The sequence below is a fragment of the Thermothielavioides terrestris genome, chromosome 1, assembly GCF_000226115.1.
Source record: "Thermothielavioides terrestris NRRL 8126 chromosome 1, complete sequence".
In the NCBI taxonomy this organism is placed as follows: Eukaryota; Fungi; Ascomycota; class Sordariomycetes; order Sordariales; family Chaetomiaceae; genus Thermothielavioides; species Thermothielavioides terrestris.
In genome coordinates this window covers 636236-663524 of record NC_016457.1, presented here as the reverse complement: position 1 = coordinate 663524, position 27289 = coordinate 636236, and the positions used below count along the sequence as shown (strand labels likewise).

Here is a 27289-nt window from a genome sequence, read left to right as displayed (position 1 = left end):
TCCCGACAGTGCGGGTGCGTCATCCACTGGTGCGCGGGATCGGACAGCAGGGGGAAGGAAGCGAATCTCCACTATACACAACAACCAAACACGTTGACCACCACCCCTCCTCCCTTCCCCCTTTGGCTTTAGCTCTCCCGACAGGAGGGCACTGCAACAACCACCGATCGATCTCGTCGGCCAAGGCCCTGGGCTTGCTTTCGCGCCGCTGCGCGTCGTCGCCTGTATACACCGAGAGTAATTTAGGATCGAGTTGTCGGCGACACTACGTCGTACTTAGCTAAGGTAGTTTACCTTGCGGACGACGTTCGCTTCGGGATCCCCTTTCCTCCGAAGTCCACGTCAGCCTCACTCGCTCTCCTTGTTCCCATTTTCCCATTTTCCCTTATCTTTCCCCTTTGCTTTTCCTTGCTCTGCCTCCCTACGACCTTACTGTAGCACAATACTTCGCGAGTATTTATGGCCTGGGAGTGGACAGATTGGGTTGTTTCGCATCGGCAGCGTGTTTGTGCAGCGCAGCCGGGCTCGGCCATTCCATTTCGGGACACTCAGGTTTTCTCTTGTTGTTACACGACCTGTTCTAGAAGGAATCTGCACACGTGTCTGTTGCGTGAGGTGCGGTGTGCGTGGGGCGGGGGAACGGGGGGAGGGGCAACGCTGTAAGTCTGTGAGGGTGTAACTGAAGGAAATGCAATGCGGCGCAATGCGGTGCAATGCGATGTGCGATGTGCGATGCGCCATGTGGGTGGGTAGCGCAGGTCCTCGGCTCGGGGTACATACCTATGAGAGCGTTCAGCTAGAGGTGACGGAACGGCACGGCTTTTGGCTGTGCTGTGTGCCGTGGTGGTGAGGTGCAGTGCATGAGAGGGTGGGCTATGACGTTGAATCCGAGTCGGGTACCTAGCGTATACAAGAACGCATGCGGTAGTCGGCTGTACTGTATTCCGTACTACCTACCGAATACAGGATGGAGGGTGCGGCTGCGCGGCTCTTGAAACACGGGGTCCGATGGGCATTCGGAGGAGCCGGTTCGCGCGGCCAAGGGCATCCGATGGTGCGTTACATGCAGATGTCTGGCTACTAAAGTTGTGTGTACACTCATGGCATCTGTGACATTAATGACAACCGAGAGGTTACTCGACCATCTTATCGAAGGGGGTTTGCTCTTTGTCTGTTATACTAGTTTCCGTCTGTAACTCCGTACACCCGGTAACCCAAACATGTAAACAAGCATGCAAGACATCAGCCCTTTGAAGTCGCCAACCCATTTCGGTTGGACACAAAAAGGGGGGGAGGGAAGGCAATTGAAAATCGGGACAAGAACGAGAGAGCAGATGGTGACTTCCAAGTCCCACGCTACGGTGCAAAGAGGGACGGACTCCATATAGAGATGGTCAGCGAGTCTAAGTCACTACACATATATACAAGTTAAAGGCTGCATCTCCATGCCCCATCACTCACTGGCTTTTGTTATGTTCAATTCTCAGGGGCAACTGAGCGGCAGTCCCAACCCCAACCCTGCTCACATGGACTTCAGGGGCAAAGGGGCATCAGACGACAAACCACCGAGACGCCATCTCACGTGATCCTGGCCTCACTAGGTATCGTCGTCTTCGTCTTCGTTCTCGCTACCTTATCGTTATCGCTATCTTGCGGGCCTGCGACGCGCTCCAGCGCGTCAAGATTGGCACGCCCGGTGTGAATTACAGCTGCTTGCCAGTGGTTGCCAGCATGGGAGAGAGCAAAAGGTGTGCTTGGGAAGAAGACAACAATGGATCAAGGTCGAATTTCCCAGCCGATTTGTGAGCCACCCAACTCTTAGCAGTCGCTCCTCCAACCTTTTCTCCCCTTCCCCCCATACTTGCAATTTCGACCTTTCGTTCGACCTTTCGACTGAGGAGTCGCCCGTTGTGTTCTTCTTTTTCTTTCCCAGAGAAGCGACCAAGGACAGCAAAGTAGCTACCTGGCTTGGAGCAAGCCCGGCGATACACTCCTTTTCCTCTCCTCTTTTCTATTCTCCTCTCTCCTTCAAGAGCGGCGCCATGGCTGCGCCTATTCGCCCCGTCCTGGCCGCCCTGTGGGATGCCACCGCGGACTACGATGAGCGGGACGTTGCGATGAGGGACGGCATCACCAAGGCTCACGGCCTGATGGACTCTCACGAATACTCCGAGGCTCTTCACGTCATCTTCGAAGTACGTTCCCCTTCACTGGGCCGCAGTTTGATTGGAGTCGCTGACGATAACGCCGTGGCTAGACCGTGAGCCTCTGCCCGTGCATGGCCCCGAGCGATTCTGCTGCTGCCACCAGCAATGGAATGGCTCGCCACGGCAAAGACAAAGCGTGCCACATCTCCCAGTTCATCGCTGCCCTGCAGAGCGAGGACCCAGAGCACCCAAAGGCCTTGTGCCAACTGGCTAGCCAGCCCTGTTCGTGCGGTTATTCTTGGCCGTCTTGCCCCCGTATACTCCACGCCGTGGCTCTCGATGCGCTCGCCGAATGCCTCAACAAGGCCGACCAGCATGTCAACGCTCTCTCGACCGCTCTTGGAACCATCCGTCTCGACCCCGCCTGCGCCGTTGTAAGTTTACTTGCATGGGTGCGGATGGGATGCCTGAGCCCGCTGGCTGACCGCTTGCGTCCTGACAGGGCTACTGCCGCGCTGCTCGCATCATACATCAGCTGCTGATCGCGCCCGAGCATTCGCCTGCCGCCCGCGCCATGTCCGGCCTCCTCAAAGTTGCGAGCCTGCCCTCCGCCGATGCGCTCCGGGAGCTCCTCCGCTCTCTCGTGAGGACTGGCCTCTACAACACGTCGCGCTCCCGCACCCGTCCCAGAGGCCCTTACTATGTGAGCCGTCTACTCCCCTTGACCTATCTTCACCCATCATGAGACCCGTCTGCTGACCTGCTCGCTGCTAGTTCATCCTCCAGGACATAGCCCACCGGCTCAAGATTAAGGAGGCTCGGAGAGACCCCGTCGAATGGTTTCCAGCCGAAGTGCTGACCCTTATATTCTCGCATCTTGACATCACGAGTCTCATGTAGGCAACAACCAACCCTGCCCTCGCCTTTTCACGTCTGCCCGCTTGCTTCCCTTTACTAACTGCAGAACTGAAGCAAATGCCTCTCTGTCAGCAAGCGATGGAACCAGCTGGTGCGGCGCGATTCAGTGCTCTGGGAAGACCTGAGACTCAACCGCCCGAGAAATCCCGGTCGCTTCCTGGCCAAGTTCCTGCAGCAGCATCAGGAGATTAGGACCTTTGTGGTCTACGAGTCCTCTTCGTTCTCACTGAACGGCTCCAAGATCAGCACGATATTCTACGGCCTGCCCAGACTGCAGAGGCTGTACCTCACCGCCCTGCCCCGACCCTCGGAGCTGCCCGGGCTTGACTTCCAGTTGAGGCAGGCGCCTGGCGCGAGCCTTACTCAGCTCACCCTCGTCTACTTTTACAATCAGCGCCCTGTCAAGAAGCTCCTCGATCTCACCTGCAACACTCTTGAAGTGCTTGATCTCGTCGGCACGGATTTCGAGGTGAACAACACGCTCGGTTCCGTCTTTCTCCCAAGACTGAGGAAGCTCCGCGTTACCCTGGGACACCTGACCAAGAGCCACCACCAAAGGGGGGTTATTGAAATGGTAACGCGTGGATCGGCTCCTCTCGTCCATTCTCCGTCGTGGCCAGAGCTAACCAGCCGATACAGAAACCCATCGTGAAGGCCACACCAAGACTGGAACAATTCTTCCTTGACGGGTTTACCATCCAGTGGTTTGCAGAGGACGACGACGAGTTGCTTCGCTTGAACGAGGATGATGCAGCCGCAACCTGCAAAGACGACCTCTGGCCCTCCCTCAACACGCTCGTGCTCGGTCCGCGCGTGCTCCTCTCAGTTAATGGAATCTTTGCCGCTTATAAAGAATTTAGCGCCCTACCTCCATTGACCAGCAACATGCGATCCATAGAGATCCTCTGCCATGACCCTGCGGTTGCGCACAACGTCTTGTTCGCCGTAGATTCGGCGCCGCACCCCGACAACCCCGATGGCCCACTCCCTGTCACACCCATGCCCAACCTGGAGGTGTTTCGCTGCACGACGCAACTTCTCACGCGCAGCGGCCTGCGGCAGATTCTGGAACCAGCGGCAAAGTCGGGCGCCTTGAAGGTTCTCGAGTTGGCCGCCGAGCCGTTTCTGTTGTTCCCCGATGAGGAAGGCGGGGGGCACGAACGTGTGCCTTTTCAACCCAAGGTGCACCTCGACTACGTCGTCTCCCCCAACCTCCACACCCTGGGCCTCCGCGACTTCAACTGCCTCCGCTACCCAGACGACCCCTGGAACCCCCCCGACCTCTTCGACGGCCAGCCCTTCATCGACTGGCTGGACTCTTTCCCCAGCCTGCACACCGTGGCCGTGTACCCGGGCCCGTGGGCTGGCGTCGACGAGTTCATCATGAAGCTGATCAAGCACCCCCGCGTCCAAGTCATTCATCAGGACGTGCTGCGCGGCGTCGCCTGGGACAGGGCCGTCCAGCTGGCCGAGACAGTTGAGGTCCAGTTGAACCACACACCGCGCTACATGCCTGCCGGGTGGCCCCTCATTGAGGACTGATCGGGCTCCCGGCGCAGCGAGAGCGGCGCGGCAGCTGGAGTGTGGATGCTTCCCGCGTTGTTAACGGGGAAGAAAACATGAGTGAATGAATGAATGACGTGATGAGAAAACGACGAGACGAGTCGCTTTTTTTTTTTTTTTTTTCTTTCTTTTTTCCTTTATCATAACTCCGGATTTGCGCTGGCCAAAAATGGCATCATAACTCGGAGTTTGCACTGGCCAAAAAGGCTTTGGGTCACTAGGGGACAACAGAGGGCTTGGGAACATAGCCTGCCTCTCGCGCACACGGGGCGATGGCGTTGGCACTGGGATGCATAGCGCACTGATTTGCATTGGGATGAAGGGAATTCGGAACTCTCCCAGGGACATATGTGACTCGTCACGGATCCCTTACTTTGCATCGGAAATGGGAAATGTCGGCTTTGGACCATTGTAGTCTAACCTTGTATTTATATGTAATTGGAACATTGGACGTTTCCCTGTGATGTAGCTAGGGAGCAATCAGATCTTGCCTTTCACCGCCCAACTTCCAAGCTTTCAACTGAGTAGACTCACCTACCTGGACGTTCCCGCTTGGTCTATGAAGGCTTGATGATATGCGATCCCGCACTCTGCAATCAGCCCCATTAACTACTACCCTCAATTAGCTACCTCTGCTGGTTTTCCCTCCTACGAAAGAAACAAACAGGCAAACATTGACTCTCAACTAGCTATTCATCACAGACGAAGTGATCACGCTGTGCAACGGCGTCATATCTCTTTCAGGTTCTTCATTTATCCACCCCACTCACCTCAGCGTCCGTCGCCGCTGACGGCAGACAGTGCCGTCTCTTTATCTCTTTCTACCCCTTCACCCCCTCACCCTTCACCCTTTACTCTTTAGCGCAGCACCCAACTCCATCCGGTACGTGTCTTGGATAAGAATAACATAAACAGGTTACGACATATACACGTCCGAGATCGAGCCAGCCACGGTCTGCCAGGTCGTCTCCTCGCGGATCCAGGGTCCAAGTCCAGTAGTTGCATGTGTGCCCCTTCCGCTCCCAATCTGCCATCCCCAAGGCATTGATTGCTTGCTATCCCTTATTTCCCCGTCAGCCGGCAAAGAGCGTCACATCCCACTGTGACTTTGCCGGCCCAGTGCTGAGTGATTCCAATTACCTTCTGGGCAGCTACCAGGTAGTACCTGGCTACGCAGTAGATAAAGTACCCTTAATACGACATATGCAAGGCCCGGGGCAAGGTAAAGGGAGTTACCAAGTTTCATATCCACAGACAAGTCCGGGCGGTTTCAACGCTCGCTCAGACACATTGTCCAGCAGTGAAGGAATCAACTTCGACATACAGAATCCAAAGCCAGGAATCACCTACACCGAGCCGCCCAGCAGTCATACCAGACTCTCTCTCCCTGACAATTACTTAGTGCATGCAACAGATCTGTCCTGTGCTCTCAAACTGATACAGACACACTTCATATCATCTCCGTTCTATAATAAATCTATCCTTCGCTCTACCGATACATAACACACTTCATATCATCTCCATTCAGCACCAACAGCCATGAAGAACACATAACCACATCAACGATGCTGTAAACTCGCCAAAGTTTCATTCATTGTCCTATGCTGCGGCTATGTACTAACGATGCCTGATCCGAAGCCGATGGCTGCACTGCCGTTGGGATACCTAGCCAACGACCTGACAAATATCCATGAAGCGGCTAGAGAGCTAAGAAAGACGGGAGAAAAGAAGGAAACAAAGAAAGTAAAAACAACAAGGCAAAAAAGAGGAGAGGAAGAAGAGGCCAGCCGGCTCCAAGGGGAGTGACACCCCTGTGATAAGCCCATGCTTACCAAGCCCCTGCCTGCAAACGAGCCCCGTACTCTACAACCTTGGTAACAAAAGCAACCATATAAAACATCCGTGATGTAGTCCCAGGTCCAACCCCTAACCGATGCAATCTAGGATCAGAGGCCGCCGAAGACTCAGTCTCGTCGAGCAAAGAGGTGGCACAATGCGTCCACTGTAAGCCAACTCTCGGCTCGCTTCCCCGCGTCCCTCTGGCCTTCACTGCTTGCCCTCGCCACTTCCCTTCTTAGAGTTCTGGCTCAGCTCCTTGACCTTGACTCTCAGCTCCTCCCTCACAGACTCCTGCTGGCGCCTCTTTTCCGCTGCCGCCGCGGCTGCCGCGGCGCCCACGGCCGCCTTGGCCTGCTCCTTAACGGCCTTCCAGCCGGCGGGCTCCCGGCTGGCCGACTTGTCCTGCTGGAGCTGGTACTGCCGCATCACGCGCTGGGCCTGGCGCATCTTGCACTTTAGGTGGTACCCAGGCTCGTTGGCCTTGCGCCACTCCAGGTAAGCCTCGTATAACTGCTGCTTGACTGGATCGTGGTCGCGTGGCTTCGTGGTTACAGGGAAGTACGGCCTGCTCGGCTTGCCGTTGACCACGTGCCCGGCTTGTTGCTGGGGCAGCCTTCCAAGGGGTACAGTTCCAGGCAGGAATGAGTGGAGTCCTGCTGCTTGAGTATGCGCATAAGCAGGCAGGGAGCTTGCCGGGGCCGGTGGGAAAGTGTGGAAAACGCTGGTAAGAGGCAGGTTCGCTTCCAATGCCGGGCCATTCATTGAGGCGACGCCCAGTTGTGCGGGAGCAATGATATGCTGCGGCGGCGTGCTGATCGAAGCAAGTCCATTGGGGACAATGCCATTCATGGCCCCCGGCCGAACGTACCGCAACGACTCGGCGAAGACGGCGCTGCCGATCGTAGGCCAGTTCTCAACGCCGCCCAAAGAACCGTGTCCTGGAACAGTAGAGCCACCGCCGGCCGGAGACAGCAGAGGAAGAGCGCTCTCGTGTACCACGGGTTGTGCGAGTGGCGGATGACTGGGGATGACGTTCGGAAAAATGTTGGTAAGCGGCGGCCGAGAGAACTTCTTCGGTGAAAGGCATCGAACGACATCGTCTTGGCGCGTCGACTTGAATTCGGCGGCAGTCGGATTCAACGTCTTGACTCGATCACTGCCCGCCAATGGCTCCTTGGGCGTGCTAATGGGCCCGTTCAGGGGACTGGCACCCAAAGCGGCTGAACGGTCACTGGAGCTGTTTCCACTGGAGTTGGAGGCGTAGCCAGAGTCCGCAGACTGCGGCTGCAGCTCACCACCCCTGTTGTCGAGGTGGAGGGCCTCGCAGTTGTTGGTGGCTTCGTTGCTTTGGCGATTACCAGCAGTCTCCTTGACCTTCATGGCGACGATTGCGGGATCGACGAACGGCCGAGAGTTCGATGCCATACCGCCAATTCTGCGGGTCGAAGGTGGTTGTTGGAGTCGTTTGAGCAAGGTTTGGAAGCGCCTCTCTTCGTCGTTCGGAGGCTCCATCCGCTCCTGACGAGAATGCGTCTCGGTGTCTGACTGGGAGGATCCGAAAGCGCTGGAGATGGTGGCATCTGTCACGTCTCGCGGCCGGGCAGGCGGGGAGAAGCCGTGCTGCTCATTCGAAGTCGGATTTGCCAAAGCACAGCCGCATTGAGGACAGCCCACCAGCCCTCGAAGCTCAGCCAGAAGCTTCTCAGAGTCCTCCGATGACGTGCGAAATGAGGTGACTGAGCCGTTGAGGGGCCGCAGTTCTCCCACCACAAAGCCCGGAGCGTCAGGGTGAACGGGGACGATATCGAGAGCAAAGCGGTTGGGAATCGCGATGTCTTCGCCATTCACACTCGTGGTGATAGGGTTGACGCTCCATAGTCGGATATTGATCACGTTGTGGCGCTCATCCGCGGATACTGATGGCGATGAAGGAGACATCGGCCACGCGGGAGCGGAGAGTGCCGCTTCCCACGGCGCCTGCCTCTTTTTGGTATGGCGGTACTGATCAAGACCCGAGAATGACTTATCCAGGCGAAGGCGGAACTGTGAAGGTTGGTCGTAGCTTCCATCGCAACTCTCCTTGCTGCGTTGCAGGGGCTTCTTCGCACTTGTCTCTGGAGCTGAGACGGCGGCCGCTCTCCTGCGCCAGTCGGTCGACGCCATGGCCGGGGACTTTGCGTCTGGTTGGGCCGTGTCTAGCGGGCTGGTGTTGATCTTCAGGCCACACAGAATTGTGCGGGCTGCCTTTCCGGCAGAAGAGGTCTGTTTGACGTATCCTGCCATCTTGTCAGGTTCGTAACGAGGCGTGCGATCTTGTCGATAGCGGGTTCTTGAGAGAAGGGAGCAATTGAGATCCAGGCGATGGATGGTGCGGCAGGATGGCGGCAACGGGGGCGGCGTCGCAGATGGACTCGCTTCTCGTCGACGGTCGATCCCAAAACAACGCTCTGGCGCTCAGGACGAACGCCGAGATGAACAAGAGATGCCGTAAGTCTGTGGGAGAGACGATATGCACAGAGTACCCAAAATGGCTGGCTGCTGGTTGACGAGCGGCTGGCTGGGCTGGCTGGGAGTGCGACAGACTTCCGCTGGAAGGCTTGAAGGAAGCAGTTTGGATTGGCGATGAGAATGGGATAACGCTTTGGCTACCCAAGCCATGCATTTATAGTGCCCACGGGGAAGGGGCGAGTCTCATCCTAGGAGCTCATGTGGCAGCATTGCACCGCCTCGGCATGTTGTGCCTGCCCTAACAGGAACGCCGGCGGCTGCAGATGCAGCCGCCGGAAGCCGATGCAGGCACCGGCCATGAGATCATTGTTTTCTACTTTCCCGGTGGTATTCCGCATATGCAGATGCAGCACGCAGGGACGGAGAGTGTGGGAGCTCCGATGGGTGGCGGTTGGCGGGGGAAGGTACGTAAATCCCTGGGGGTATTTGTTGATTTTCGGGTGTGAAGGGACGGGAGGTTGAAATCATAGAGCGGCCATCATAGGCGCTGCTCAGGATTGTACTTGCGCATCACATCATAAGTGCTTCGGGACTACGGGGACAGGATGGAACACGGAGCCCGTAAGGTCAACAAACAAGGTCAACTCACAACTGCCGTAAACAATACCTTGAGTGATTCCAGACGGGCATGTCCGTATTCCATCTCGCAGGAATCCGGCGACATTTCACTCCTAGGTAAAGGCTCACCGGGTCTCTCTCCCAGCAGTTTCCAATTCACGGGCAAACTCCGAATTTCCATCACATTTCTGGAAGCCCGGATGACCTGCGGGCATTGCAGTCAACAAGTACGGCCAGGTTGGCCCGGTGACTCGGGCGCTGCGTCAGGGGGACGCAGTACGTTCAACTTGCAGGACACCACATCATGCATGAGCAAGAAAGAGAACGCCACCCAGCGGCCAGAACGCGGTCTGCCACATGACCGCGAGTCCTCGCAGACGGTGTACACCATCTCATCACCGGTGTACCTGCTCTGTGCTGAGAATGCTGCCGTTTTCAGGGGAAAGATGTAGGGTTAGGGTTGACATAGAGAGTCATGTTCTCGGCTCCTTTCAAAGACCACGGGCAAGCCCGGACAAGGGTTTTAAACAATGGCTTCGAATTATCCCAAAAACCTGCCCCGATACGACACAAGGCACCGATATCGAAAAGATCCCGCAAAAGATCCGTTCGCAACCGTCATCATCACTCGTCATGCCCTCCCAGCCAAAGACTGTTCCCTCTCCAGCTCACATCGTCGCCTGCTGCCCGGACATGAAGGCCGTGAACGACTTCTGCAAAAAGGCGTTAGCAAGCTAGTCTCGCCAGGCTACCGTTCCAATCACTGGGGGGTAACGACAGAGAGCGACATACCGCGTTCCTGGTCTGGATGAACACCGTGCCCGGGCCGGTGAACTTGCAGACCAGGCCTTCGGCGGACGCCAAGCCCGAGATGATGCCGCCCGAAGCGACGCGCTCGAGGACGTACTTGGTGTTCCAGGCGACGAGGTGGCCGTTGTCGACGATGTACTTCTCGCCCTCGGCGAGCTGCAGCATTACCGCACCGCCACCATCACGTCAGTGTCTCTCCAGAATGGAATGGGAAACGTGGAGAAAGGAAACGAAAAAAAAGAAAAAAAAAAAAAAAAACGCACATCCTTCCGAATGATGGCCCCGAAACTGGTCAGCCACACGAGGCCGGTGCCGGTGATCTTGTACACCCACAGGCCCTCGCCGCTGAACATGGCCTTGCTGAGGCCCTGGAGCTTGTAGTCCTTGACCACGTTCTCCGTGGACGCGAGGTAGCCGTCGTGGCTGACGGACCAGGTCTCGCGGCCCGTCAGCCGCAGGCTCGTGATGTCGCCCAGCATCGGCGGCCCCAGCACCAGCTCGCCGGGCCCCGTGAAGGTCGACCGGCCCATCTCGCCGCCCGCGACCAGCTTCTTGACGCTGAACTTGTACGCGCCCTTGAGCACGATCGACGGCGACATGGCGATCAGGACGCCTAGCCGTGCGCGGTTGTGTTAGCGGGAGTGCCAGATAGCAGTTGGAGTGGGGTGGTGTCCCGTCATGTCATTGCTTGCGGGAGCATATGAGGATTGTAGGTAGCAGCGCGCATACCTGGTTTGGCGTGGATTGGGCACCCGATGGCCAGCTGGATGGTCAGGATGGTGTTGCAGTCCCGGTGGCTGATCCGGTAGCTGCCGCCGTTGAAGGTGCCCACGTCGTCGACGATCACGCTGGCGCCCGTGAAGTGGCCGGCAGCAGGTGCTCCCATCAACATGCCGGCTGCCCCGGCCGGGTCAGTGACCGGGGCCGGCCCCGGCTGCTGCTGCTGCTGCTGCTGCTGCTTTTCCGCTGGGTACGTTCCGTCGTCTTCCTCATGTGGGTATGTCGGAGGAGGCGCAAACTGTGGTGCGGCCTGGGACGAGCTGTGTGACGCAGCCGACGGGCTCCGCAGGTGCTGAGGGATAGCGCCCTGTGGGGCGGGGGAGGGAGACGCCTGGGGCGGCGGTGGGTAGCGTTGTTGGGGCTGCTGCTGCTGTTGTTGTGGAGGAGGCGGATACGAAGGGGTTGAGGTGCTTGGTGGCGGAGTCGGAGTCGGGGCAGCTTGGGGCGGAGGAGGGTAGTTCTTGGGCTGGGAGGCGGACGGGGGCGCCGGGTACGAGAACGTCGTCTGGGTAGGGGGCGCCGACATAGGAGGAGGCGGATAGCTGTTCTGTCCTGTGCAGAGATGGTGCCCGTCAGCACCGTGCCTGCTTTCTGCCGCAATATCCAAGAGAGATTCCACGTCTTGGTTTTGGGAGGCCGAGTTTCACGGGAACATACCTCCAGCGGCAGCACCGCCAGCTCCAGGAGGGGCTAGATTGAGAGGTCAGCCTCACTGCCCTGCCGGTGCAAACCGGTCAATCCGGATACTTACGAGGGTAGTAGCCTGACATCTCGTTATTCAACGCGAGATCCGCGTCTACAGCGCTATGGTGCTCGTTGGTTGTGAGCTGGCCAGGAGCGGTGGTGGACTGTTGGACGGGCTGATCTGTGAACCGCACCCCACTCACAGAGCTACCCCTCGCTTGCAGGATCAGAGGTTCAAGTGCGAATCGCTCGGAGCTCACGAACGCAGTCAAAGCAAAAATGAGTGGAAATCGCAGATGATGGCACTCGCCGACGAAGACAAGGCAACATGCCGCCAGCGAGGACAAAGGAGCTCAGCGTGTCCTGCAGCTCCTTTTTACCATTGCGCGGACAGGGCCGAGCACCCTGCTGCCGGCCGTGGCACTGCAGTCGCCGAGCTACCTAAATCGAGAGCGGAACGGCATGGCGCTCCAATCAGCAAGCCCCTCGGCCGTAACGGAGGCGCGGAGGGAGAGTTGATTGACGAGGGTACGGCGCTTACTGCGCTGTTAGAAGAGAGCGACTTGTCACCGAGCCAGCGATTGGCTGGCCAAGCCACAGCAACTGCATCCCAAGACAGCCATGGCGGGGTTCGACGATTACCTCCGTGGTAAAGGGTCACTGAATGGCGGCGAAGACAGTGTGGCTTCGTCTTTGAGGTTGACGATTCATGAGACATGCACTGCTCGTCATTCAAGCGGCGAAATCGTTTACCCGACGGCATGCTGCCGAAGTCAATGAGAGAGGTTCGAGGTTTGAAAGCCCAGGCAAAGCGCTGAACCTGGTGGGAGTTAGGTAGCCAGCTGTCAGCGGGCTGTGGCAGCTGCCAGCCGTTCGATACCTGATGGCTCAGTCGAGACCACGCCATGTCAAGCGGTCCACAGACATGCCCGAGCCGGGCGGATTGCCCAATGGGCGAGCCCGGAGGACCCTGCCTGCCGGAAGGATTGCATCACCGGTTTTCCGCGCAAAGCTTCGGGAGCTCGGGGCGGCGTCATAAAATTTGTCCCCAAGAGCGCCTGACAGCGATCCGTACCCAACCACCCTCGATCCGCGGCCCGCCAACCCATCGATTTGAGTGTACGAATGGGCGTTTCGCCTTTGATCCAGCCGCAATCTCACTAACCCGGCGACCCGTTTTCTGAGCTGTCCCGGGCCGGCTGCGAGAGCACCTCGCCGTACACTTGACGAACCGGTGCGACTGGCCATCGGGGATAACTCCGGGAAGCGCGGAAGCCGTGTCACTGCTGGGTTCAAGCGTCGGTTGACATTTTGTTGACATTTCCGACCCTCTTAGACTCCGGCGCGGTCGAGCGCACACAACGGCGATGCTACGAAGCGCATTCGGGGTCTTCGACGCCCTTTTGGGAGGAAGCGCGGCGCCGCGGATCTTTTCGCGGGGCACTGCTGGCAGGAGAATATGGATGGGTAGGGCGTCGGCCAGGGCGCCAGCCGCTCCGTGGCACCAGAGGGCAATGATGTCGCAGCTGAGGACCTCGCGGTCCGTGGTCGCTCGCACCCAGCTCAGGCCGTTGAAGACGCCGCTTGCTAGGCCGAGACGGGCATTCCATACTTCGCGCCCGCGGCGCGCAGATGACACGAAGAACGGGAATAAAGCCGGCGAGGAGTCGCTGTCGCTCAGCGCAAGGCTAAAAAAACTGTCGAAGGAGTATGGGTGGACGTCGGTCGGGGTATACCTGGGCTTGTCGGTGCTGGACTTTCCGTTTTGCTTTCTGCTTGTCCGCACCGTGGGCACCGAGAAGATTGGTAAGCACCCTGGCAGGCTCTGCATCGTCCGGTCAGAATCCGCGCTAACTCGCGGGCTTCTGCCCGCCAGCCCATCTCGAGCATATCGTGGTGTCGAACGTCCAGAAAGTGATTCCCGAACGAGTCCAGGCTTGGTGGCGGGAATACCGCCAAGCCCTTGAGGAGGCCAGGAGAGAGCGAGCCGGCGAAACTGCGGAGCTCGCCGTTATCTACCACGGTGTCGAGGAGGCCGAACAGAGGAGCAAGCAAGAGGGTGCAAGTGAGTATCAGCCTCGCGAATCCCGGAGACGCGCGATGCAACAGGCTGACGCTCACTCCTCTTCAGGCCTGGCCACGCAACTTGCGCTCGCCTATGCCGTCCACAAGAGCTTCATCTTCTTGCGCGTGCCGCTGACGGCTGCGGTCACCCCGAAGGTGGTCAAAGTGCTCCGGTCGTGGGGTTGGCAGATTGGCGCGCGAAAGGCCAAGCGGTGAGGTAGACACCATCCGCACTCTCGGCAGCAAGGCTGCCAGCGTCGAGGGGTTGCATCTTGGGACGGCGGCGTTCGGCGAGCGGCAACTGCATTTGCACGGGGGAACCGGCATCTCCGCATACAAGTAGACTGTAATCTGTACCATCACCGTGTACTATTCACTGCATAGAAATTCCACCACACATCCCATCCCAAGGCTCGGACAGGCTGCAGCCTTCGTGGTCAAGTACCCGATCAGCACATAGGGGAGGTTGGTGCCGGTGTGCTTCCGAGGTCGTATGAAGGGTACCATGTATCCGTACACAGTAGAGCCGGGCATCCCCGGAGCTTGAACGGGAGCAGTACCTGGCTGCGTCCGCCCAGGTCCGGGCTTGAGCTGCATACCGGAGCCCAATCGCCCAAACAGCTCTTGGCTGTCTTCACCTTAACCTTCGCGATGGAAATAGCAAATGTACGCGATATGTCTCTTCACACAACGACGTCCTGTTGGAGCGACTGAAGCAACTGCGGAAACCAGCATAGTGGAAGGCATCGCCCCACCCTTGCGATAAGTCATCCAGCCAGCGCCAAGCCGTTCCCTTCCTTCCTAATCTGGCCTGCATCGGCTGCTTGGTTAATTAAACCGCTGGTGTTAACAGCCGAGACCTTCTGCAGTGACCGTCCCAGAATCAACACAGAAATGCAATTCGCATCTCACCATATCCCATATCTGTGCTAAGCAGCCGGGATGACGGCATCAATCATCCACGTGCCATTCGCTCTGGGTCGGGGTATGTATGTAACATAGGTAGGCAGGAACGTTATCTGTATGCCAACTACGGAACACGCCCACCTCATTTGCGATCTGCGTCTCCCCCGTCCGTCCAACGCCGACGGTGTAGGCCCCCGGTTCGCAATCGCCGCGGGTGATCTTCCCCGCGCCTTGGACACCAGGACGCTTCCTCTTGAGGAATTCACCATGGCTCTTCCGGACCTCGAGAAGCGAGCCCTTCCTTCGCTCGAGAACGGCCATGGCTACGAGTTTGACGAGGAACCCCCAAGACGCCGCGCCCTGTCATGGCTGGGGACCTTTGCTGTCGTCCTGTCCCTCTTGGCCACAGTATGGTGGACATCCGGCCAGGGCCTCGCAGCGACGCTGTCATTCACGAATCATGCAAGCCTCCAAGCCCACACAGGTTACCCTGGGCTCGCATCCCAAGCGGTCATCAGCCGGTCGCCCACCGTCGACGTCGGCGTCGACGACGACACGGGCACCGGAACCACGTCGGCCGCAGCCCCGACGCGCACCGTGCTCAAGGTTTTCGAGGTCGACCAGCCGGTTCTGATGCCCGGCGGCCCTGCCGAGAGCGACGGATCCACGCGCGCCGGGGAGGACTACTCGCCCGAGCTGTGCACCGTTCTGCTGATGAGGCACGACTTCGCCTGGAGCTACAATGCCCCGTTCGTTGGTAAGCTGGGGCCTCATTTTTTTTTCTGAGCATGCTCTTCTCGCTGCGGTGATCTAATCTTTCATCTATCAGGGGACTATACACCGCCTGACTGTGAATTCAACCGGGTTGTGCTCAACTTTAGTGTCGTGAGCGAGGGTCGGCAGTACGACCGCCTTGCCATCATGTACTTTGGTGATACCGAAGTTTGTGAGTCTTTCTTCGAACACAGGGCAGGGGACATGCCCAAGCCCGTCTTGACGAGCCAAATCTGACCCCCAGGAACAGGGAGAACCTCAACAGCTGAGCCGACCGTGCCTCCAGGAATTAGTTGGATATATCTCAAGGATATGACCCACTACATGTATTTTTGGAAGTCTCCGCAAAAGATCATCTTCGATCTTGGAAACCTGATCAGTGAGTAGCTATAACACAGGGGGCTCCGTCCGGCCGTTGCTTACTTGCTGCAGACGACAAGTACACGGGCATCTACAACACCACTCTGACAGCCATCTTCTTCAACAGCCCTGTCGAGACTGATCAGGCACCTCCAAGCGATCTGATCATCCCAATCTCGGCTCGTCAGGGCGCCAACAACTCGGTCAGCCAGTTCACTCTGCCGGCCCAGAACGCCACCAACACCATCAGCTTCCCGCGGAACGTCCATCGTGCTGTATTCTCCGTCTCAGCCAACGGCCAGGCAAACGAAGAGTTCTGGTGGAACAACGTCCTACAGAGCGACGTCTACACCTTCAACTCGACAGCCGGTGCACTTCCGGGCTTGAGTCCGTTCCGCGAGGTCCAGGTGCTCATCGACGGCCAGCTTGCCGGATTGCAATGGCCCTTTCCGGTCATCTTCACCGGCGGGGTCGTCCCCTCGCTGCACCGCCCCATAGTGGGCATCGAGGCGTTCGACCTCCGGGAGCACGAGATCGACATCACGCCGTTCCTGCCGCTGCTCTGCGACGGCCAGCAGCACACCTTCACCATCCGCGTCGCCGGCCTGAACGACACAGGCACCACCGCCTCGGCCCACCTCACCGAGACGGTCAACGAGAGCTGGTACGTCACGGGCAAGATCTTCGTCTGGCTCGACGACGACCCCTCGTCCATCACCACCGGCGACCCCCCCACCATCGACGAACCACCCCCGGTCATCAGCATCAGCCGCTCCATCACCACCGCCGCCAACGGCACCAACGAAACGCTCACCTACTCCACCACCGTCTCGCGCTCCCTGCAAATCACCGCCCGCAACCTCCGCACCCAGCCCAACTTGACCTCCTCCTCCTCCGCCACCTGGACCCAATCCCTGCGGTACACCAACGACGGCCACCTCTCCGCCTTCGGCTACAACCAGCGCAACACGCTGTCCATCCAGGGCGCCGACCGCGCCGACCTCCCGCGCGGCGCCCGCTACGCCACCACCTACGCCTACCCGCTCGCCGCCAACTCCTCCGCCGCCGTCTCGCCGCAGGGCAATCTTACTCTGTGGGCGCGCCTCGCGCAGGGCAAGCAGCTTGCCGTGTCGGGCGCCAGCGTGTTTCCCACCGGGCTGGAGGCGTTCTCTGGCCACAGCGGCAGCGGTAGTGGCAGCGGTAGCGGTAGTGGCGGGGCGGTGGTGGCGGTGTTGCGGACCAGTAAAGAGGGCACCGGCTCGTTTTACCAGAGCGGCGACGGCAAGCAGAGCAGCGGGTTCGGCGACGCGCGGCAGGTGTTTTGGTTCGGCACGGCGGACGGGGACGAGCTGTACTTCAGGGACGTGAGTGCTGTCAATGGGTCGGTGGTGGCGGATTCGAAGAGAGTGGGGGGGAAGGAGGCAGGGGCGGGTGTCGAACAGGGTGGAGAGGGGGTAGCGGCGGCGGTTTCGTATGAGTTGTGGTAGCTACCTGGTAGGTAAATCTACCTGGAAATGAGCATGAAGTCAGAGGATCAGGGTTGGTTGAGGGTAAGAGAGCTAGCGATACCCTCTGATGTGTTCCTTGCTGTGCCTGCGGCTTATCGCGCGGGTTGATGCTGTCTCAGCTCGGGCTCTTTTAGCCCGCTATCTCCTAGGCATTCAGCTACTGGTGGTCCTCGAGTAGCAGCTTGCGCGCCGCCGTCTTGCGGTCCTCAGGTACTATTCAGGTCGAGGAACACGGCCCTGTTCGGTCCCTTAAAAAACACCTCAGCGCTGTCAAGGCTCTTCCCCAGCGGAATCGAGACGCCGGCAATCCATGAACATACCTACGGGAGGAGCATCAGCCTTGGTGCTCACCCACATCCATAAGCAACACACGTGTTTATGCCCCGGGATGGAGTGGCCTACGAAGCCAGGAGCATGAGGCCGCGTGCCCTGTTCAACAATAGCGCCGTGGGAACTGCTTTGTGCGCCCCTCCTGGTCTGTCAGGTAGGGATTGTCCTGGGCTTGGGCCGGCGGAGACTGGACTACAAGAGGTGATAAGGCATAGACGATAGAAGATAGGCGACAGACAGTCGAAGCCATGGCGACTGACACCGGGTCAGACGTTAGAAGAAGAAGTATGGCAGGCGGGCAGCATGGGACTTGCTCATGGGAGTCTGTTTCTCCTCCATCATTTGTCTCTGACCTAGAATACGGATAAGCAGAATACCTTAGTGAGCGCATATCGCCCTCTTCTCGCCTCAACCTAGAACCATATTCTTTGCGCATCACTCTGTTACCCTCACCTTGATTAAGAATCCGTGGGCCGTGAGGGCAACTATTCTACTTGTTCAGGAATAGCTCATCCTGTTTGGTCATCAGAAGGGAGAAGAGAGAGAATGTGTTTTTTTTTTCTTTTTTCTTTTTTTTAGCAAAATGATAAGTAAAAAAAAATGAAAAGAAAAGAAACCATATGTGAAAAACAATTATAGAGTATACTGTGAAGACTGTCTCACTATCCGGAGTGCTATGGACGGAGAATACCGTCGTGAAGTTCGTGAATTACCATGTTGATGTCATGCACTTGGCAGAGTGTCCTCCGCCGTTGCCGGGCCATGATGAAGTGGGGCCGCTAGGTGGGAGTTAGCCGTTGTGCATCTCGGAGGTGGATCGCCGTTTGGGGACCGGGGTCCAGCTCAAAAACAATTGGCAGCTGCCCTCTCGGGTTGCACTGGCAGGTCAGGAAGAGTCACTTGTACCACGCTGCTCCCCAGTCAACCGCCGGCGCCTCAATTTGGTTGGGCACCTCGCAGTGGAAAGTTCGGCGCAACGAGGTTCCGTTGGATCTGAGCTCATAGTGCTGCGGCAGTTGCATTTTCGGATCGGCGGCTGGCGGTTGCTGTGGAGGCGACAAAGACGAGCCGGCCAATGAGGGCCACGGCAGACAAAGGGAAGCCTGCTGCTCCCGTCATCGACCCACTTTTGGCCGTTTCCCGGGTCGACTCCCATGATGCCGCCTGGCCAACCACCCTGGGACCACCGTCATTCGCGTGCCGTGGTTGCTGAAATTGTGGTGTAGGAAACATGCCATTTCAAGGGAAAGCCAACTGGTCCCCGCCGCTCGCCAGATTTCCCAACTGCCGCTTGCCCTCCATCATCCCACAAAGAAACAACCTGTGAACATCTACCTCCCTTACCTGTCCACACACAGTCGCCGCTCGTAAACAGAGTTGCCCCTCTGTTCTCCTTACCTACCTTATCCAGCAAACCTTGATTGGTTTTAGAGATAAAGCTTCCGCGAGTCATACCTTCCCGAACACCACCGCAAAAGCTCCAGAGTCGAATCCACAGCCCCAACGACCACCAAAAGAACTCTTCCACTGCGACGAATCTTGCACCCTTTTGCTCGCAGTCAGCCAAGCTGTCACAAGACCGCCCGCCCACCATGGAGAAAATACAGCTCCTGCTCCGAGCGCTCCAGCTTCTCTTCATCGTCATTCTCACCGGCCTCGTAGGCAACATCATCGCGAGCAACATCGCCGCCGCCTCGTCCGCCACCGCCGCCATCAACTTCTCCATGTTCGTGGTCGTGCTGTCGTGGCTCGCCGCGCTGCTCGGCCTCGCGACGGCGATGATCGAGCGCGTCGCGCTGGCGCCGCTGGTGCTGCTCGGCGCCGACGCGCTCGCCACGCTCTTCACCTTCATCGACGCCGTCGTGCTCGCCGCCAAGCTCAGGGCCGTCAACTGCGCCGACACGGGCGGCCAGCCCGCCAACTGGATCGCCTACGGCAGCGCCGACGACGGCAAGCGCTGCCGCGAGGTGCAGGCCTCGACCGTCTTCATGTGGTTCCTCTTCGCCACCTTCGCGGCCGTCCTCGCGCTGGGCTTCCTCGGCTTCCGCCGCGGCGGCGGGAGTATCAGGTCCGGGCCGACTATGTCTCAGGTCAGGGTATGAAAGAGGATGATGAGGCTGGTAGGGCGGGGACCTGAAGAAAGGGACTTTGGCAAAAATTAGGAGGAGTTGGGCTTGGTTATGGGCAGGGTACGGGCAGGATACGGGCAGGATACGGGCAGGATATGGGACGTCGGGAGGCGGGATGATATATCAATAGGGGTTGATCCCCGAGATGGGCATGACTGATTATGAGGTTCCGGGTCTTTTAGTGATGCGGGCAGCACGACACGGATGACGAAGCTACCATCTAATGCGGATGTCCTGACGAACGGCTGGCTGGGCTTGGCTTATGGATGGGGCACGAGGGCAGGATCATTGTAGAGTTAGTATACCAAATCGACGGCTTAGTGCGCAAGCTCTTGTTCTCTTATTCCCAGCCAATGTTCCTGAGCCGGGGAACATTCGAGGTTCCAGAACAGCGCGGCATCGCTTCTATGGGTGAAATTTCATGCCCAACCAAAGAAAGGGCTATCCTATCTATTCGTCGCCAGGAGATCCCAATGCTCCTATGTCCCGACCCCATATTCCGTAACGCCGTGGTGAACGAGGCCGCCCAAGACAAGCTGTAAATCGATATGTACGTCCTCATGGCTCCTCCCAGGCCGTAAATCCGCCTCGTCATAATGAGGATGCAGCCTCAGCCGCGCCAGCAGCGTTGAACGTCCGCTTGCTCGTCCACCGGATCTCCACGTTATGCATCCACTCCATGTACCTCGCCCAGCCTGGAATGCGCACACAGCAATCAGCAACAGCCTTCCAACCATAAAGGTACGGGACAAAAGCAAGACGTACTCCAATACGCAAACTTGCGACCCAAAAACTTCCCCGCAAACGGCATGATAACCATGGTCAGCAGCAGCTGCAGCTGCTCCAGGCTGGCCTCCCACTCCCGCTGCGCGTCCGAGGACGAGTCGGCTTCCGAGTCGAGGATGCTGCTGGAGATGGAGGGCAGCGAGTCGACATCCTCGTCGTCGTCGTCACTTCCGTCTCGGCCGGAGGACGCCGAGCGCGGCACGTCAGTGATGACGAAGGACGATGATGCCGACAGCGAGCTCGCCGTGTCCGACGAGGGCGTGCTCGACATGGCGAGGAGGGTTGCGGCGTTGCCGGGTTCCCGGTCGCGCTGTGGAAATTTCGGGTCTGGTTCCGGGGTCGGTGTCGGCTGCCCGACTGGCGAAGCGGATCGATAAGAAACAGGGTGCCGTTCAAGCAGGCGCCGACATGGAGTTTTGGTGTGGGGTTGGGGCTTGCCTGGGCTCAAGCTCGCAGCTGTTCCTCGACCGCACGGTCACGGACAACCACCGACAATGGCCTAGCTTGTCAGGGAGCTCGGTCCGTGTGAGCGCTCGATCCGGCACTGTCCCACTAACAGATTAGTGTACGCTAGCTACGCCAATTGAACACGACCCCGCCGATCAGGTGACCCAAGACCCTGACTCACCATGGAAGGCGGCCAGAAACGTCATGAGAAAGTTGCCGAGTCGGTCGCATACAACACACAAATTCGCTGTGCCAGCGCCAAGAAACTCCCACAAGCACCCCGAGACAGATTAGCGGACCGGATTTCCCAGCGAGGTCATCGGCAGGACTATCAATCAAGCTTGATTCCCGCTGTGCTGTTGTACACCCAACCGACGGCAAGCACGAGACAACACGGAAAGGCGGTGGAGAGTGCCACTTCCAGAGTTGCAAGGGTGGGCAAACATGAGTTCTGAAGTAAGTTTTGTTTCTCAAGCCCTCTTCAGTCGCCCCGCCTCACCTCACCAACTTCCCGGCTTTCTGCCGCACCAATTCCCTGCCCCTCCAAGAAGAGTCCCGGACCTCGCGTCCAAGGGTTGGTTCCTTTTTTTTAATAAAAAAAAGACGGACACGCCTCCCCGCCAGGATCTCCTTTCTTAGTCGTGTTTCCGCGCAAATTGCTGGTTCTCCTGCACCGGAAATTTCGCCGCCAAACCTCAGCCCGGGACCGGCCGCTGACCTCCCCAGGAACCGAACCTCCAGAGACGGGCGTCGTCGCGCAAGTCGGTTACTTTCACAGACGAGAGGGTAGTGGTCGACGCCGACGGCAGCGTAACCATGGTTGCCACGCCCAACGACGACACCAAAGAAACAGCCATGTCGCACACACCCCGTACGCCACCTCTCTCCGCTGCGCTCGGGGCCTTTACTGATGCCTCGCAAGCACCCGCAAACGGCGCGGCGGACGGAGCCGACACCAACCCGGATGGACTTGACCTCTCGCTCATGAAGAAAAAGAAGAAGAAGGTCAAGAAGGAGGACGGCGAGGGCGGCGACGCTGCCGATGCGGCCGGCGGCGAGGAGGCGATCGACCTGTCGATGAAGAAGAAAAAGAAGAAGAAGGTGCCCAAGGAGGACGACGAGTTCTCCAAGAAGCTCGAGGCGCTGAATCTCGAGGGCGGCAACGGCGCCGAGGCCGCCGCCGAGGAGGATGCGCAGGAGGGCGACATGGACAAGGGCACCGGTATCTGGGGGCACGACGAGACACGGATCATCAGCTACAACCCGCTGCTGTCCCGCTTCTTTGCGCTGCTCGCGCAGAAGAACCCCGACCACGCGTCGTCCGGGACGCGGTCCTACAAGATCCCGCCGCCGCAGTGTCTGCGCGAAGGCAACAAGAAGACCATCTTTGCGAACCTGCCCGAGATTTGTAAGCGCATGAAGAGAGCCGAAGAGCACGTCACCGCGTACTTGCTTGCCGAGTTAGGCACCAGCGGCAGCGTGGACGCCAACAGGCGGTTGGCCATCAAGGGTCGGTTCCAGCAGAAGCAGATCGAGAACGTCCTGCGCACGTACATTATAGGTATGGATCGAAACCTGGCGGCGATGGTTGATTTGATAGGCCAAGCGCTAACTGGCGTTTTCAGAATATGTGACGTGCAAGACGTGCCGGTCGCCCAACACAGACCTGTCCAAGGGCGAGAACCGTCTCTAGTGCGTACCTTCCCGGTTCTACCACACCCATGGATCCTCAGCGCTAACACGCTCTCAGCTTCATTACCTGCAACTCGTGTGGTTCTCGCCGTTCGGTCCAGGCCATCAAGACCGGTTTCTCTGCCCAGGTCGGGAAGAGGAAAAAGATGCAGGGTTAAGCTTCTGTATTCCGAGGCCGTCCCTCCTTCCTTTGGTGCTTTTCGCTTTGGGCCTCCCGCCTGCTCAGCTAGAGGGTGGATTTTACGGGCCCTGGCTGGGGGTTCATTTTTGCCTATCATGCAAACTCTCGGTTCTCGATGGCAGGTCCTGGGACACGATCGTGTGACGATGTGACGACGGGACTGATATGGGATCTAGAGGTTGTACATACCGGGTATCTGGCATGCTGCAGCGGCGGTCGGGGCATGGGTTCGTCGGCATGGTGGGCGTCTGTGGGAACGGACGAAGAGGACGGCGGTTTCTGCCCATGGCTAGGTATGGCTGGGAGCGGACGACTGCACTCGCTAGGTCTGTCGTTGCCGAGCCTCGACAAGATTGTACGTACCGTCGGACCAGATTGGCAGGCAAGGAAAAATACAAGACGCTTGGCGATTGACGCCCTTGCTTCTCGAGCTTTGTGTGTTAATGCCATGTTTCGCACCTTGGGAGACGAAGTGGGGTGCTGCTTGCTGTGTCCGTCTCCTGTTGGACAGCTAGCATCCAAAGAGTCATTGGACCTGGTGTTATCGTTCCCCTCTTTCACATGCTCTCAACCACTCACCACATACCATCTCTCTTGCTAGCTTTGAGCCTTCACGACCCAACAGAGCAATAAAACTGAGCAACCCTACAGAAAAAAAGTCATTATTTCACAAACTCTTTTATAAATAAGAGAGAAAAGAAGAAAACCAAGCGAAAGAAAGAAAAAGAAAATACAAGATGACAATCCGCAGGTTACAAACCACCAACCGCCCACCATCTAACATCGACCCCGACCCCGACCCCGACACAGACGCCAACACCCTACTCCACCACCCCCCCGCCGGCCTCCCCTCCAAGAACCCGACCGCGTCCTACTGGCTGCGCGACCTGTCGCCCGCCCTGCGCGGCCACCGCTCCTCGCCGCACCTGCCCCGCGAGGCCGACGTCGTGATCGTCGGGAGCGGCGTGTCGGGCGCGTTCGCGGGGCTGTTTCTGCTTGAGGGTCTGGGCGGCGGCAGCGGGGGCGGTGGTGCGCGTGGGGAGAGGGCGGGGCGGGAAGCGAGGGGTGACAGAGGAGGAGGAGGAGGAGGAGGAGATGGTGGTGAGACGGATGGTGGGAAGGAGGAGGGGGAAGGGGAGGGGACAGGCGCTGCTGGGAGAGGTAAAGCTGAGGAGCGGTTCGAGGATGAGCGGACGGAGTCCGGGACCGGGACCGGGGAGGGCGGTGCTGAGGCGGGGCTGAGGGTGGTTATGTTTGAGGCGAGGGAGGCGTGTTCAGGTGCTACAGGACGGGTGAGCTCCTCCTCTCTTGTGCCTTTGTTTTGATATTGCTCTCTTTTGGTATATTGGCCGGATGGGCGGCGGGGCTAGGAAGTTTAGATGGCTGATAACAACTGTCGACGCAGAACGGCGGCCACTGCCAGCCGCTGGTGTATGGCTCGGCGCCGGAGGTGGCCGCGTTTGAGCTGGAGGTGTTTGAGTTTCTGGAGAGGTTTGTGAAGGAGGAGGGCGTGGACTGCGACTGGTACGTCGTATTCTCTTCTCTCTTCTGCCGTACTTTTCAACCCCCATCTGGGCTCTCCAGAGCGTCCACGCTAAATGCAGCAGGGTGAGCTTGACCGGCGTCCACGCGTTCCTCTCCAAAGACATGTTCGAGGTCGCTGCCGCCGAGGCCGAGCAGCTGCGGCAGAGCCACCCCGAGCTCGCCGCCCAGCTCGAGGTCGTCCGGCCGGTCTCGTCTGAGAACGGAACGACGCTCGCGTCCCTCCGCATCCCCTCCGCACAAGGCGCCATCGTCCAGCGGAAAGCCGCCTCCCTCTGGCCCTACAAGCTCGTCGCCGCCGTGCTCGAGCGCCTCATCTCCAAATTCCCCGCCCCGCGCTTCAACCTCCAGACCAACACGCCCGTGACCTCCCTCGCCCGCGATGACAGCGGCGTCGGCTGGGTGGTGTCGACCCCGCGCGGCGCCATCGCTGCCCGCCAGGTGCTGCTCGCCACCAACGGGTACACGTCGCACCTGCTTCCGGCGTTCGCGGACCTGATCGTGCCCGTGCGCGGGCAGGTCGGCGCGCTGCTGCCCCCCAGGTCTGACCAGTCGGCCGCGCCAGCGAAGCTAACGCACTCCTACGTCTTCGCCGCCGACCCGGAGCCGGGCTCGACCAGTCCCTCGTCGCCGAGGGACGACTACCTCGTCCAGCGGCCCCTGCCCACCGGGGAGCTCATCTACGGCGGCGGCCGCCGGTTCGCTCGCGACCTGGGGGTGGGCGAGTGGCGCGACGACGAGGTAGAGGAGGACCTCGCGGCGTATCTGCGCAGCAGCCTGTCGCCGCCGCTGGACCTGACGCAAGATGAGTTGCAGACCAAAGAGGGACCCCAGCCGCCTGGCGGACGAGGGGCGCTGAAGGCGTCTTTCGAGTGGACCGGCGTCATGGACTACAGTCGGGACCACCACCCGTGGGTCGGGCCCGTGCCGGAAACCCTGGGCGGCGGCGGGCCCCAGGGAGGCTTGTTTGTGTGCGCTGGGTATACGGGCCACGGCATGCCGGCTGCGGCGTTGTCGGCGCGGGAGGTCGTGAGGCAGATGGTCGGTGGAGATGTCAAGGCGAGAGCGGGAAGGTTTCCGGCAGCGTTCGCGCTCACCGAGGAGCGTGTGGCGAGGGCGAGGGAGTTACCTCCCTTGACTCAGGGCTGGGAGGCGACCAACTTTGCGGCGCTAATGGCTGGCAAGGGTGCCTCAGGGGCTGGCAAAGCGGCGTGAAGCGGGATCGCGGTTGTCTTGTGAACCAGGTAATGACCGGCCATAATCTGTACATGGACTCCTGCACGTGGCCCGCGCTCGGTCCAGGGGAGAGAGAGCTTCAAGCACCCAGTACGTGACCAAAGGCCGACACAGCACGGATCCGTATATCATGAGGCCCTTGCGAGCGGGAGGCTGATTGTGTCTGCCCGGCCCGGCCAACCGCCCCTTTCGCCTGTCGAATGGGGAATGGGCCAGAGTCAATGGCGCCCTCCCAATACACCCCCGAGTCTTGGCCAACGGGATCGTCCGCTGGTTAGGATGAAGCGACGTTGGCTCAAACAGTACATACGGATGACATCGAGCACTGAACCACGGCGTACGACCGGGGTCGGGGTCCCAGGAGCGGGCGTTGGAAGGACCGGAGCGGCGTGTGCTCTGTATGAACACCCCAAAGGCGCCAAATGGCGGCCCCTCATGTCCGCACATGGGAGATGGCCGGGCCTCTTCGGGGACCAACCGGGACGGGGGGGAGGGAGGGAGGAAAGGGAGAAGAGGGTGGGAGGTTGGGCGTAAAGATGTTTTCATGACTTTGTCTACTTTATTAGCTGGAGTCGCAGGCAGCAGTCGTCTTGTGCGTTCTCGTTCTGTCGCCACGTACTGCGTCGTGGTAAAGCCAAAACACACTCTTTCTAAAATGGCAAGCATTACTCTTTTCAAGATGGCATATACTACTCTCGACGCTCTCGGACGAGTGAGCTGGAGCGGGAGCCAGGGGCGCCGAGATGCCGTGTCTTCTCCCCAAAAGCAACGATCCCGCGATCCCCCCGAGATTCTTCGGAATCCTTCCATGCACCTTGATTCCTCCGATAGGTAGTTAGTCCGAACGTTAACCCTCAACATGCAGCAAACCCAGCACGGTTCTGGGCCTTTGGTTTGCTTGCCTGTTGCTTCCAGAGCCTCATATTGCAGCGTTCCCCCCGGTCCATGAGCAGCGTCGAGCGGGTTGAGGGGGCCGCAGCCTACAATACCTATTTATCTACTCCCAATTGAGCGTGAGTTGTTCGCCCACGGCTCGTCCTTCCATCCTCCTGTCTACCGGCACCAACAAACCCGCACGAGCAGCCGGTCACTAACCAAGTGTCCATGGACGGACAGACGTTTCGTGCCTCGCGCACAGGCAAAGGAGAAAAAGAGCCTATTCAAGCGACGGCAACAGAGCACACATCCTGCCAGATGGCCGAATAACGCCGCCTAACCGCTCACGGGCCCGCCGCAACGACGACCGGAGTGACTATCGGAGACCCACGACCAGAACGGCGTTGCTTTCCCGAATAAGCAAGGGAGGAACAGCGTCAGCTTACTCTCCCGTCATTTGTCGGAGAGTGCTGTCAAGGGGACTGGAGTTGCCAATCGCCACCCAGGCACTAACCATCCACTGGAGGGCATCCGGGTCGCTCCTGCCAGCTCTCGAGCGAGTCGTTCTGCAAGACCAAACAGCCCGGGGCTTCCTTCCCTTGCTGTCTACATTCGCTTGACTATCAGGCAGTGGCGATCGAGTCCCGAGCC

General features: G+C 58.9%; 9 protein-coding genes across 9 annotated transcripts; 6 read left to right on the top strand and 3 right to left on the bottom strand.

Annotated features, from left to right (window-relative positions):
- Positions 1-1637: 1637 nt before the first annotated feature.
- THITE_2106338 (uncharacterized protein) lies at positions 1638-4688 on the top strand. The gene is made up of 6 exons (XM_003648590.1): positions 1638-2195; positions 2258-2581; positions 2650-2850; positions 2922-3043; positions 3120-3639; positions 3705-4688. The coding sequence occupies exons 1-6, from the start codon at positions 2043-2045 to the stop codon at positions 4605-4607; spliced, it is 2223 nt and encodes a 740-aa protein (XP_003648638.1). The 5' UTR covers positions 1638-2042; the 3' UTR covers positions 4608-4688.
- Positions 4689-6674: 1986 nt separating this feature from the next.
- On the bottom strand, positions 6675-8750 carry THITE_2083831 (uncharacterized protein; the record flags this gene model as incomplete). The annotated part of the gene is made up of 1 exon (XM_003648589.1): positions 6675-8750. The coding sequence occupies one exon, from the start codon at positions 8748-8750 to the stop codon at positions 6675-6677; it is 2076 nt and encodes a 691-aa protein (XP_003648637.1).
- A 1343-nt stretch (positions 8751-10093) lies between these two features.
- THITE_2106335 (uncharacterized protein) lies at positions 10094-12007 on the bottom strand. The gene is made up of 6 exons (XM_003648588.1): positions 11892-12007; positions 11781-11813; positions 11073-11675; positions 10607-10956; positions 10326-10499; positions 10094-10246 (listed from the first exon to the last, which is right to left on the bottom strand). Exons 3-6 carry the CDS (start codon positions 11647-11649, stop codon positions 10202-10204), a joined length of 1146 nt encoding a protein of 381 aa, XP_003648636.1. The 5' UTR covers positions 11650-11675; positions 11781-11813; positions 11892-12007; the 3' UTR covers positions 10094-10201.
- An 886-nt stretch (positions 12008-12893) lies between these two features.
- On the top strand, positions 12894-14281 carry THITE_2152666 (uncharacterized protein). Its single transcript, XM_003648587.1, has 3 exons — positions 12894-13613; positions 13684-13872; positions 13939-14281. Exons 1-3 carry the CDS (start codon positions 13175-13177, stop codon positions 14085-14087), a joined length of 777 nt encoding a protein of 258 aa, XP_003648635.1. The 5' UTR covers positions 12894-13174; the 3' UTR covers positions 14088-14281.
- A 443-nt stretch (positions 14282-14724) lies between these two features.
- THITE_2106325 (uncharacterized protein) lies at positions 14725-17625 on the top strand. Its single transcript, XM_003648586.1, has 4 exons — positions 14725-15534; positions 15607-15723; positions 15802-15930; positions 15984-17625. The coding sequence occupies exons 1-4, from the start codon at positions 15045-15047 to the stop codon at positions 17396-17398; spliced, it is 2151 nt and encodes a 716-aa protein (XP_003648634.1). The 5' UTR covers positions 14725-15044; the 3' UTR covers positions 17399-17625.
- A 1268-nt stretch (positions 17626-18893) lies between these two features.
- On the top strand, positions 18894-20079 carry THITE_2106324 (uncharacterized protein). The gene has a single exon (XM_003648585.1). It carries the CDS (start codon positions 19342-19344, stop codon positions 19849-19851), a length of 510 nt encoding a protein of 169 aa, XP_003648633.1. The 5' UTR covers positions 18894-19341; the 3' UTR covers positions 19852-20079.
- Positions 20080-21269, bottom strand: THITE_2106323 (uncharacterized protein). Its single transcript, XM_003648584.1, has 2 exons — positions 20644-21269; positions 20080-20573 (listed from the first exon to the last, which is right to left on the bottom strand). Exons 1-2 carry the CDS (start codon positions 20933-20935, stop codon positions 20470-20472), a joined length of 396 nt encoding a protein of 131 aa, XP_003648632.1. The 5' UTR covers positions 20936-21269; the 3' UTR covers positions 20080-20469.
- Positions 21270-21555: 286 nt separating this feature from the next.
- THITE_153800 (uncharacterized protein) lies at positions 21556-22961 on the top strand (the record flags this gene model as incomplete). Its single annotated transcript, XM_003648583.1, has 4 exons — positions 21556-21567; positions 21838-22672; positions 22737-22803; positions 22862-22961. 4 exons carry the CDS (start codon positions 21556-21558, stop codon positions 22959-22961), a joined length of 1014 nt encoding a protein of 337 aa, XP_003648631.1.
- A 760-nt stretch (positions 22962-23721) lies between these two features.
- THITE_2039081 (uncharacterized protein) lies at positions 23722-25741 on the top strand (the record flags this gene model as incomplete). The annotated part of the gene is made up of 5 exons (XM_003648582.1): positions 23722-24010; positions 24091-24097; positions 24228-24276; positions 24390-24508; positions 24592-25741. 5 exons carry the CDS (start codon positions 23722-23724, stop codon positions 25739-25741), a joined length of 1614 nt encoding a protein of 537 aa, XP_003648630.1.
- Between the last annotated feature and the right edge of the window lie 1548 nt (positions 25742-27289).

Bases quoted from the DNA above. Each gene is read 5' to 3' on its own strand.
- THITE_2106338 (XM_003648590.1), top strand. From the start codon at position 2,043: ATGGCTGCGCCTATTCGCCCCGTCCTGGCCGCCCTGTGGGATGCCACC. The intron at 3,044-3,119 runs GTAGGCAACAAC...GCAGAACTGAAG, and splicing joins CTTGACATCACGAGTCTCAT to CAAATGCCTCTCTGTCAGCA. The intron at 3,640-3,704 runs GTAACGCGTGGA...CAGCCGATACAG, and splicing joins AAAGGGGGGTTATTGAAATG to AAACCCATCGTGAAGGCCAC.
- THITE_2106335 (XM_003648588.1), bottom strand. From the start codon at position 11,649: ATGTCGGCGCCCCCTACCCAGACGACGTTCTCGTACCCGGCGCCCCCG. The intron at 10,500-10,606 runs GTGCGTTTTTTT...GTAATGCTGCAG, and splicing joins GGGCCATCATTCGGAAGGAT to CTCGCCGAGGGCGAGAAGTA. The intron at 10,247-10,325 runs GTATGTCGCTCT...GCCTTTTTGCAG, and splicing joins TCATCCAGACCAGGAACGCG to AAGTCGTTCACGGCCTTCAT.
- THITE_2152666 (XM_003648587.1), top strand. From the start codon at position 13,175: ATGCTACGAAGCGCATTCGGGGTCTTCGACGCCCTTTTGGGAGGAAGC. The intron at 13,614-13,683 runs GTAAGCACCCTG...TCTGCCCGCCAG, and splicing joins CGTGGGCACCGAGAAGATTG to CCCATCTCGAGCATATCGTG. The intron at 13,873-13,938 runs GTGAGTATCAGC...ACTCCTCTTCAG, and splicing joins GAGCAAGCAAGAGGGTGCAA to GCCTGGCCACGCAACTTGCG.
- THITE_2106325 (XM_003648586.1), top strand. From the start codon at position 15,045: ATGGCTCTTCCGGACCTCGAGAAGCGAGCCCTTCCTTCGCTCGAGAAC. The intron at 15,535-15,606 runs GTAAGCTGGGGC...TTCATCTATCAG, and splicing joins CTACAATGCCCCGTTCGTTG to GGGACTATACACCGCCTGAC. The intron at 15,931-15,983 runs GTGAGTAGCTAT...TACTTGCTGCAG, and splicing joins CGATCTTGGAAACCTGATCA to ACGACAAGTACACGGGCATC.
- THITE_2106324 (XM_003648585.1), top strand. From the start codon at position 19,342: ATGGAGAAAATACAGCTCCTGCTCCGAGCGCTCCAGCTTCTCTTCATC.
- THITE_2106323 (XM_003648584.1), bottom strand. From the start codon at position 20,935: ATGTCGAGCACGCCCTCGTCGGACACGGCGAGCTCGCTGTCGGCATCA. The intron at 20,574-20,643 runs GTACGTCTTGCT...TGCGCATTCCAG, and splicing joins TCGCAAGTTTGCGTATTGGA to GCTGGGCGAGGTACATGGAG.